Source organism: Eurytemora carolleeae, unplaced genomic scaffold (assembly GCF_000591075.1).
Source record: "Eurytemora carolleeae unplaced genomic scaffold, Eaff_2.0 scaffold791, whole genome shotgun sequence".
Lineage (NCBI taxonomy): Eukaryota > Metazoa > Arthropoda > Copepoda > Calanoida > Temoridae > Eurytemora > Eurytemora carolleeae.
In genome coordinates, this window is record NW_019396691.1 from 21,407 (window position 1) to 33,214 (window position 11,808).

At 31.4% G+C, this 11,808-nt stretch overlaps 1 protein-coding gene across 1 annotated transcript in view; it reads right to left on the bottom strand.

Moving 5' to 3' along the window:
* LOC111707439 (mastermind-like domain-containing protein 1) overlaps positions 1-9,205 on the bottom strand; it is a 20,097-nt gene extending 10,892 nt beyond the window's left edge. The window contains exons 1-4 of the mRNA XM_023480552.1: positions 8,998-9,205; positions 8,357-8,600; positions 5,355-5,432; positions 3,406-3,599 (exon numbers count right to left, since the gene is read on the bottom strand). Coding sequence (XP_023336320.1) covers positions 3,406-3,599; positions 5,355-5,432; positions 8,357-8,600; positions 8,998-9,205 — 724 coding nt within the window. The remainder of the gene's footprint in view (positions 1-3,405; positions 3,600-5,354; positions 5,433-8,356; positions 8,601-8,997) is intronic.
* Positions 9,206-11,808: the final 2,603 nt, after the last annotated feature.

Sequence of the window (11,808 nt, forward strand, 5' to 3'; positions counted from 1 at the left end):
CTCCTCTAGTTTTGGAATATACTGGTTAGGCTTTGTAACCTTGTAACTCCTCTAGTTTTGGAATATACTGGTTAGGCTTTGTGACCTTGAAACTCCTCTAGTTTTGGAATATACTGGTTAGGCTTTGTGACCTTGTAACTCCTCTAGTTTTGATTTTACGCACAAGTATGAGAAAAGAAAGTTTACATAGTTAGATATTAGAAATTCAAAACAATTTGTTTTATCCCGATAGTTTTCCAATAAGAGAAGATATGAATCAAACTTACAAGATTTCAATCTTATTTTTAGTTTGTCGTGAAACACCTCTGCAGTCGTTGAAAACCTTAATAACAAGTCAAGAAACAACTGCATTGAGATAACGGCAGTGATAACCAGAATACTCTGAACTAGGAAGACGACTTTCAGAGTTAAATTATAACTTTAAAAAGTCCAATAAGCATGAGACACGGCAACCGTGCAGATAAACCAGACCCATTTCACGATATGAGTGATTTAAAAACGATCAACAATCAACATGCTTTGTCAAAATCAAGGAAGTATGAAAATAAGTAGGTTAGTTTATCACAATTATCCAGACTGATATAAAATAAAATAAAATAAAATAATTTTTAAAATTTAGATCAAATGTTGCAACCTCATTGGGATTGGTTTAACCGCACTTAATCTTGTCTATACTTTTTTTTGTAGTCCTACATTTGAGAAAATAATTTCATTGCTTTCATAATTTATTAAAAACGTTTTAACCCAAATTTGGATCTAAATCATGTTATCGTGATTTTAATTTAAACATTTTTTTTTATCTTTTCTAAACCTTATTTCTTGGAAATTAAATGTAAAAATATTACTTTTTTAAAAGTATTACTTTATTACTTTTTGAAAATAATTTTTATAAAATTTTCCGAAAAACCAGTTTTTCCACCGAATAAATGTTTGATTTTATTATTATATTAGCATAATAAGAAGTGAATATCTGATTATGATCGATTTTGCAATATCTATTCAATGATTAGTGTCATATTTCATAAAGCTTATAGATATATTTTTTATGATATAGATAAGTCTATTAGTATCTCAGCTAGGAACTATTGTATTGTGGATATCGATTTTTTGTTAATCTGCAGATTAATTTAATCTTTATTCAAATTCCCGCATGGTAATCGTAACAGCCAAGGATTGAAGAGAGGGTTGATCAGGCGAGGAATAACTGAAATGAAGAAACGCTCACAGTGGATATCGAGATCAAGCTATAGTGTTGTATATATCTATATCTATATATATATATATATAGATAGATATATATTTCTAAATTTATATATCTTTTTTATTTCAGCCTCTTCCCCCGCCATCAGAGGATGAGGACACTAGTACTAGTGAAAGTGAGGCTAGTTCCGACATTGAAGACATAACCCCCTTTCAAACCCTATATAAAGGCCCCTTCGACCACCGCCAAGGCAATGTGTGAAATGGTTTTTAGTCCGAACGCCAGAGCAGCCGGAAAATTAAGGATAGCTCATTCGAATTCTAGGGTAAACAGTTATTTTATTTTAAATCTTGAGTTTCCTCCTCCTTGCCTTCCCCCCTTCTTGAATTCTTGGCCTTTTTACTTTATTATTATTATTATGTTCATGAAAGGTATCTATTTAGTTTTAGTGTATTAAGTACTTTTTAGCTTTTCTATTTTGTCGTAACCACCAAATTGTATTCAATAAATAAGTAAAGTATTATTTTTAACTTTGGTAGGCTAATAGGTTAACCTTAGGTAGTTTTGCGAGCAGGAAGTTTTTTGAAGATTGCTAGATTTCGTTAATACCATAATTTGATTGAATATCCTTACAAATAGTTTCAATACCAATAGTGTTTGACTTGAAATATTTAACACATCTGATTTTCGTTAAGTTTGCCTAAAAGATTTGTTAAAACGAAAAATAGATTTAATAGATATTTGGGCAAAGTAAAAATGTTGCAAAATGTAATAAAACCAAACTTATCGAATTTACATTTTTAAAATAGGTTTAACAACCCAATTTCGTAATATATAGACCTTAGATATTTCAAACTATGAATATTCTGCTAGAGCAAAAAATCAAATATTGAAATGCCAAAGGTTTACACCATCAGGTTGCGAAGATATAGGGAGTAGAAAATTTGAGTTTGTTGCAACAAATCAATTTCTTAGCATAAAACTTTCTTAAATTGGATCATACTTGATTTTTCTTGGCTTTAAAAAAGAAAAACAGATCCTTTTTTCGCAATATGTTAGTTTCTAAGATATCTTTTTTAGCATTTATAAATTTCTGGGTGTGTTTTTATCTGAGTATGATATCATATCATTCTTCTAAAGTTTTTAGGTTATAGAGCTATTTTTCAACGTCAGACTTGGCAATGTTTTCTGAGCTGGAAACTTTAGAATGGATACCTTTAATCCCGACTGCTTAATCCGAATATCCAATATGGACACTTTTAATTTCTTGCTTAATCTACTCTTTTTTTTTGGATTTAGTAGAAAAATTTTAAAAAACCGGTCTTTTAAAGTTAGAAAGTCACTCCCGTTTCTGTATATTAATCCTAAATGGCGCGCAAAATTTCAAATTTCCCGGTTTTTGATACGCTACTCTGATTGGTTGAATTGATTATGCACATTTCAGGATACAAGTACAAGATTAGGTTAGTCTCGAGATTAAGAAAAAGAGTGGATCTCTATATCCCCCATTCTAAAGTTTCCAGCTCCGGTGACAAAAACAAATTGTTAGTTTAATTTCATAGTATTTTTTGTAGGAACTCTCATGAGCCAAATAAACGGTCTGATACTTGAAAAAATGAAAAATAAATCTTTTAATGATCTTTTTGAAATTTTCTAGTAAATTGAGGAAGGTATCCCAATATTCTTAGTTGTTGTTTAGCTTAGTTAGGTCTATAACAGAAGGGATGTCAGATATAGATATAAATGTAAAATATTATATAAATTAAGTAATGTTAATGTGTTGATTTGTAACCTCACGGGCAGTATCGATCCACTTCCAAGAATGAACACTTTATAAAATGAATAGAACAGCAATTTCTCCGTGTTTTCTGCTAGTCAGCCTTTTTTTATTGGTCGCAGACACCCAGAGAGAAATTCGGGAAAATCAAAGCACAACAATTGAGTAGAAGAATAGAACCGCGTAGTGCTTTGTTTTTATTATGAACGTGTTTAATAATATAAATAAAGACTGCGTAGACACTTTGAGAACTGTCGGTAAGAAGGTTCAATACAGAATTGGTACACTCTTCGTTTTATTGGTACACTCTTCTTGCCTCAAAAAATTCTGAGTTTGAAATATTAAAATATTAAATCAAGTTGCAAAGATATAGGATATAGAAAGACTCAATTCCTTTAGAAGTTAATGAAGAAAAAAACGACTTTACCTTTTGCCATCGACTGCTGGACAATATGCTCTGTAAGAGGTGTGGCGGGAAAGTCCGCCTCGTCTAGCTCCGACCCCGGGGAGTACTCGTAGGAGGCGGAGGGCGGAGGATAGGAGGTCAGACAAGGCAGAGAGAGAGGTTCAGGTTCAGGGGTTCTCCGCCCCCATAGTTTAGTAAACGAGGACCGTAGGAACCTAAATAAAAACTTTTTAAAGGGAGTATAAGCGTAATTTCAAGTGTCCCTCCATGCAAAGATGGCAATGCCGAATCACATCGGTACCCTTAAAACCTTGTAAATTTAGTTTTTACAATTGTGGTTTTGCTACAAAAGTGACTTGCGCATTTCTACTGAAGGAAAACACAAAAATGATTAGAATCAAACATTTTTAAAAACGACAACATCTTTCATATTATTGATCTGACAAAGGTTTAATTAAAGGGCTCCCTTGCATTGCCATCGTTGGATGGAGAGTAAATTCTATATTTTTATTGATTCTTCAGAACCATTACAAGGAAGTATAGAATAAAAGACCGAATATTTAATGAATGAAAAATATTGAATAGAACTACAGTGAGGTGTATTCAACAACTTGTATTTTCCCAACAATTGGGATTTCTAAAGTTCGATTTTTTATTATAATGCCTTTTTTCATTCGAAAATGTTTTAAAGACTCACTTAAGATTATATAATTTAGCGTCCTCTCACTTTCAGCAGTTACAGATTTTCATCTTTTTTTTAATCCTTTAACCCTGCATAAGAATATTGCATTAAAAAATGACTGAAATTATCCAAATATTCAAGTGAAAAAATAGGAATGAAAAAAATGATTCTGAGAAAATATTCTTTAAAAAATTTAAACATCAAAAATTGAACTTATACGTTAGCACACTTTTCAGATAGAAAAAAAAGGATATCCTGGATTCTGTACAGACGAAAACATTGTAACTATCCATTTATAGTAATATAGAGAGGGAAAAAACAGATGTTAGTTCCACATTTTATTGAAAATATATTTCGGTCTAGGTGTTGACCCTCGTCAGTTCTTAAAATTGTTTCTGTCATGAAGATTATAAACAAAGCTACCCCTTAAAACTTTATATGATGAAGAATGCTTTAGATATCTCACATCTTCCTTCTAAAAATGTACTTTTTTCAATTGTGGTTTTCCATAAAATGACTTGCGTATTTCTGCTTTACAGACAATAGAAAAAATTGTCGGAATTAAACACTTTCAAGCTAGTTAAACGACAATATCTTCCAAGTTATAAATCAAATAAAGGTTTTAAGGGACCGATGTGAATCTGACAAGGTCACTTGATATTTCAACGACAGCTACTAGATTCAGACAAAGGTTTTAAAGGGAGTATTCGCGAAAAAATAAAGGGGGTATTTTTTATTTATTTTAAAGTCAAAAAAAAAATTTATGTGATAGTTGCATTTTGAAACCTTTCATTCCTGTTAGAGAATTTTTAATAATGAAGACGACATTTTCACATTTTCCAGGAATTTTCGAAAATCCAGCACCAGCGAAATATTATTTTAAATGACCAAAATCAAAAATATTATAAAATATCAACTATATACAAATGCGTCGAAAAATAATCGATGACTATTAAGGTTATAATATCTAAATGATTTGTTTGAAATTAAATTGATTATTTTACGATCCGAGTTGAATATTGCAACTTTTTGAATTTGTATGGGCGCTACGTTCTTCAGTATGAAATTAACAATTTTCTCCTTATAGCCGCAACAGATAGAATAAGGATTAGTAGCGATCAAAAGCGCTTAATTTGGTCGTAAGCCTATTCCCCCTTTCATTTTACGCGAACGCTTTCTTTAAAGGTATGGTGCTGTTGTGAGTAGGATACAAATAATAGATCTCTTTAAGTTTCGTCCCCCTTAAGTCCCTCAACAGAATTTTCCTTCGTTAAAACTGCTTGTTTACCTTGAAATTGATCGATTGGATTTGCTTGGTGAGCTGGGTCTAGAATCAGAAAGGTTTAGACTCAATCTACTTTTCGACCTGGGGAATAAAGATATGAATTGATATCTTATATTTTAACATTTTAATCTATGTATATACTATATACTGGCCAAATTTTTTTAAAATCAACTAACTCTTCACTTTAAACACTGATTTGTTAAACCCTTGATCTTTGCAACCTTAAACATTGTGAAAACCTGAAATATTTCAAACTTTTCGATCTTGGAATTGAGTATTTGCCATGCATACCCTGATATTCTATTATACCTATATCTCTGGCAGCTCAATGTGAAGTAGACCTTATATATTTCAAACTATAAATACTGTTAGAATGAAAAATCTATGTTTGGAAAGGGGTAAGAAAAATAATTTTATTGCTTTGACTCAATTTCTTTCTAGTTTGAATAATATGGTCTACAAGACTTTAACATCATGTTGCAAAGATTTAATAATCACAATTTTACAGTTTCAGCTCCCTTTCCAACCATATCAATATCTTGTAAATTTCTTGTAAATTTCAAACTATATCGATATCTTGTAAATTTCTTGTAAATTTCCAACCATATCAATATCTTGTAAATTTCTTGTAAATTTCAAACCATTTCAATATCTTGTAAATATCTTGTAAATTTCAAACCATATCAATATCTTGTAAATTTCTTGTAAATTTCAAACAATATCGATATCTTGTAAATTTCTTGTAAATTTCAAACAATATCGATATCTTGTAAATTTCTTGTAAATTTCCAACCATATTGATATCTTGTAAATTTCTTGTAAATTTTCAACCATATCGATATCTTGTAAATTTCTTGTAAATTTCCAACCATATCAATATCTTGTAAATTTCTTGTAAATTTCAAACCATTTCAATATCCTGTAAATTTCTTGTAAATTTCCAACCATATCAATATCTTGTAAATTTCCTGTAAATTTCCAACCATATCAATATCTTGTAAATTTCTTGTAAATTTCAAACCATCTCAATATTTTGTAAATATCTTGCTGAATAAATCGATGATTTCTGCCTGTTTATTAAGTAGTTTACTGTTATTTTTAAATAACAAATTCAGTTAGTATTAGACTGATAACTCACTTAGATCCAGGCTGCTATGAAAAGTTTCTTCTATTTACAAGACTGGGTCGATTGTAAAGTGTCACAACGCCTCGGCCTTTGATTTTATATCAATAACTTACTTATACTTTAATGTAGCCCTAGACATTTAAATTTTAGAACTGTAAAGTAATGTTTTCAGCCTTATTTGTAATTGGCAAAACTCGCATCGATTATTTTTGTGTTAGAGTCTGCAACCTTTGAATATTCATATGAAATAATATGAAATATTCATTTGGTGCACACAAATAATTTCCCCTTTTATTTCAATCAGGGTGAAAAAAATAAAAGAACATAGATAATCATTAAATTTTCTTCCTCATTTACTTTATCTTTTTTTTAATAAATCAATATATCGTTGATTAAATAAAGCCTCTTGGTTTAAATAAACAAGAAGCCATAATTATAGATTCTTTAAAATGAATTTAATGTAATTATTCAATACTATAAATATTTTTTAAAAGATTGATTTATGATTCTTCAATATGAAATTGTTATTGACATTTTTAATTTGTTTGAATAAAAATTTAAACTTTTGCACGCAATTAAAGAATAAATCAATTTTCAGAAACATCCGGTTACGTTTAGAGAAATTTGAATATTTTTTGTTCTCCTCAATAGCTCTTCAGAACGAAAATTTATGATTAGAGTATCCAAAAACAAAACGTTTATCAAAAAAATGCGAAAATTTTCGTTCGTATTTAGCAAACGCATTTGCGAAATTTTGCATTTTTTCGCGAAAATTAATAAAGCGAAAACGAAGCGAAAAATCCCGGAAATATGTTAGCAAAAATATTTTCGCAAACATTTATTCGCGAAATTACATTCTCGAAATTTTGTCATTTTTGATGAGTTTTCGCAAAAATTTTGCATTCTTCTTTGTATAGGTATGAAGAAGGACGAATTTCTATCTTATTATAACGAAATGCAATTTTTATTACCAATTTGTCACTTTTTTGTTGTTACCAATTTGTCATTACCAAATTGTCACTTTTGTGAGCTTACCAAATTGTCATTACCAAATTGTCGTTACCAAATTGTCACCTTACCAAATTGCTGTTACCAAATTTTCATTACCAAAAATCCGCCCATCTTTTAAATTATTCCTTTAACACAATCAAAACAATAAAACTTTTAAATTAGCCAATCTCTTGATGAATAAAAAGATAATTTATCTTCTTGAAGTATAGGTTATATTGTTTAAAGTAAAAACTTTTTTGTAAGACTATAAAACCTATATCAGAGGATAACGATATTTTTTTAACAAAAAAAAATGCATGTTTCAAAATGTTATTTTGGTTGTATTTAAGATTGAAGAATCTCGTGGTGTTTAATCCAGGGGTGGACATTATCAGCCCCCCCCCCCTAGTGTTTAATCCAGGGGTGGACATTATCAGCCCCCCCCCTAGTGTTTAATCCAGGGAATTGTGATATAGTTTTTGAATCAAACGACAAAATGCAGGAAAAATAAATTTTTCCCTTATTTTTCTCACATTTTTCAGACATTTTTCCAACAACTTTGTGATAAGTCCATATGGGGTGTCTAAACTCACTAACTTTGGGACAGTAAAGTCAATTCTGGACTCTATATTGCATTTTCCTCTCTCCTTATACCATTCCCCCCACGCTTTTTCCGCATATTTCCCCTCCTAAAGGTCTTAGAAGCCTTCCTACTTTAATACTATGAGTTTTCTCTCTGATTTTTGCATGCAGAGCTGAATTTTGATCTGGTTTTGATTCAAACAGCATCCCCCCCCCTCCCTCGGGTTTTCCGGAGTTTAAATAAATTTTATAATGAAAAATTTTATCTTATCATATCGATGTTTTACTTTGACTTTTTTTAGAATACCTGTTTGGAAGTGCTAAAGATTTGTGAGATAGTTCTTCAACGGAAGAGAAAGAATCGGAGATATGAAGATTTCTGCTCGGTTCCTCCAACTCCCAAACATCCATCGGAGTACTTGGGACGGAGAAGTTTTGGAAATTAATCTTTGGAGGTTTCATCTTTGCTCTGGGTAGGCTGCTGTATAGGAGGCCCTCACGAGCAAACATATTCTTTTTAGGTATCAGTAGGGTGTTAGGGCGACTAGGACCTAAATCAGGGATCAAGCAATCATTTTCAAATATATTTTGCCGATCTGGTGAGAACCTTCTGGCAAGATGGAGGTTTTGTTACAATGCTCACTACATAGGATAGGTTATATGGACGGTTCGGGCTTGCTAAAATATTTTACAAAAATAAAAATATATTTTTTACATTTTTCCAAGCCTTACTCTGACCCCCCCCCCCCTCCCAGTCCCATCCTGTTTATGTTTATAATTCAGGAGTACACAACTATAATTGGATATCAAGAATTGAAAATCAAGGTTTCAAAGAATAAACAAACTGTATTTAAAAAAGAAAGAAAAAAATGTTGATTCTTCAGCAAAAAACTGGTCCCATAAAATTTGTAAAAAGGAATAATTGAATTGATTCCCTATACTCCATACCTGCGCTGTTCTCCCTGGAGTCCCTGCTGGGTGACTCTCTGGAGTCCAGGGTGGACCTGGACCCGTACTCCGGGGAGGAGGAGGAGCATATTGTTCCCGCCCTCCACTGCTGATTCTGTACAGGGAACTCCATTTCAAAATATAAATCTTCATCCCTATCTTCATTCTTTCTCTTCTCTTCATCTTCTATTTCTTCTCTTTTATTCATTTTCTTCTTTCTTTCTTTCTTTCTTTCTTTCTTTCTTTCTTTCTTTCTTTCTTTCTTTCTTTCTTTCTTTCTTTCTTTCTTTCTAGCTAGCTAGCTAGCTAGTTAGCTAACTAGCTCAGATGTACTTTTCACTATGATCAGTCAAATTCTACACATACCCGATGGAATTAGGATCACTTTGAAATTTACTTTCTACGTCTTCAAAACAACATACAAAACCAGAGCGTTCTGTACTTTTAACGTTACTCCGTAAATTAAATATAACTGATTGATCTGTATCAATAATATAATAATAAATATATATCCATATGTATACTAGGATAAGAAGCGTGTGTGTGCCTTTAGAGGCTGATTGCTTTTACAAGACTGAGAGGCTAACGTCATTATACGAACCTTTGCAAACATTATCACAACACAGAAATCAGAATATGTTCAGTAAGGAACTGAGTCTTTGCCACAAACTCAAATTATATATCAAACTATTTAACTTTAAGCGGTGTACACTTTTCATATTTTAAACTTACAGAATTGATAGTTTTAAATAGGTCTATTACACGGGGTAGCAAAGATATAGGGTTTAGAAAATCAGAGTTGGTGGCCAAAACTAACGGTACATAATATTTAGCTTTTTTATATAGAATTGTTATGGTTTTGGAATTCCGAAAACGAAACGGTCTTTCTTTTAATATTTACAGAGTGTAAAGCGACGTAAAAAACGGCCCACTCTCGAGTTCAATATAAGAATACTATCAGCTAGTATCACCTTGTCATGATTCTGCTGGGTTGATTGTAACCCAGATCCCTTTCTACCCTTTTCATTCGCTCAGAGTAAATACAAGAAATCTGTTTCCGTCGTTCAATCTAGATTATCTTTATTCAAATGTAATAAACTAAACTATATTTTAAATACAATAGGAATAAAAATAACAATGTACAATCTTAGTATAGACCCCGTCCTTCTGTTTTTATAGACTAAACTCGTGACAATCCTCAGATTTATTTATCAAGTCAAATCGTTTTTAAATTATTTAAATTGCAATTTTACTAAAAGGAAACGACTCGGATATATGTTTCTCATTCTAAGGGTTTAGTCCGGAGAAAGGGTTTAGTCACACAGCACACATGAGCCCAAAACTTAAGACAGGGTATCGTTATGAAAACCAGTTTTAAACCACGGGTTTCACGAATGGGGTTAGGCAGTTTTGTGAATATTAATATTTTTGTTATGAAATATTTTTTTTCAGTCTGTTTATATTCTCCATTTTTTTAATCTCTTAAATCAAAATCTACATAAATGTTAAGACTCCGTCTTTAATCCAGGGGCATTCCATCAACAGACCAGAAATTCCAGGGGCGTTTCTTTAAATAGATCGGGACCATTTGATTGTGAAACACAGAGTTACCGACACATGATGAGACTTCAATGGAGATTGTACGAATTTTATTCTACGATTCTATTTTATTATATATTTAAAGTTGTTACGGGTCTTTATGAAATTCTCATACTGGAAATCTTTCTCTGCATGTAATTCTTTTTAATTTAATTATGTCTGTAATCTTAATCCTGACTTGATCAGAGAAAATCCTAATTTAATCTTTTATACAATCGCAGCACAACATTATGCTTTTGATTTCTTCACAAGTATTTAGATCATGTAAGATAATCTAGCTTGGCTGTAAATTGTAATATGAGGAAGCAAGGATTTATCAATTATGAATAAAAAGTTTATTGATAACAATCAAAGTAAAGGGTGTTGAAAAAGAAACACTTCTGCACACTTTGTTCTATCAGAGGATTCATATGTTACAAGAACATACTGAAATTAATATCACCATGACGTCAACTCTGCTCTGAAAAAAGGCTCATTATCTCTTGGGGATTTGATCAGCCTTATACGCAGGAGTTCCTTTTCCTACATTATTCTGCTTCAGTTGCAGGGGCGGATGCAGGATTTAAGTGAGGGGGGTGCTAGATTTATTTCGGAACAAAAAATCCAGATTTAGGAACCAAAAGACACACCGAAGGCGATATATTTTTTACTTTTCTGTTTTGCACTAGGTTTTCGTTTCCTTAAGTGCTATTGAGAGGCTATTCTGAAATCTTAGGGGGATGCTAAGGTCCTGCCGCCCCCCCCCCTGTATCCGCCCTTGTTCGGTTGATAGAGATTTTTACATTTCTTTATTTAAACCTACTATTTACTATGCCCAAATTTTTTGTTCGTAAGTGTTTGCAAAAAAACTAAAGGTGGATTAAGGTTATAGGTTAAACTGGGATTAAGGTTATAGGTTAATGTAGAAATAATTGAATTTGATATAGATCTCTCCTAATTTGACTTTTATCTGTTGCAAGGAAAAAATTGTTGCATTATTCCACTCATGTAAATAATTCAATAAAATTTAAAATAATTCAATTCGATGCATTTGTATACAGTTAATGTATCATAATATTTTTTTTATTTTGTTTTTTATTTAATATTTTGTTAAAACCTTATTTTCATGACTAGCGCTGGATTTTTGAACATTCTTGGAATTAACGGAAAATGTTATCGATATTATCAAAAATCCTCGAAATTTTACAAATGTAACACTCGGATCACATAAAA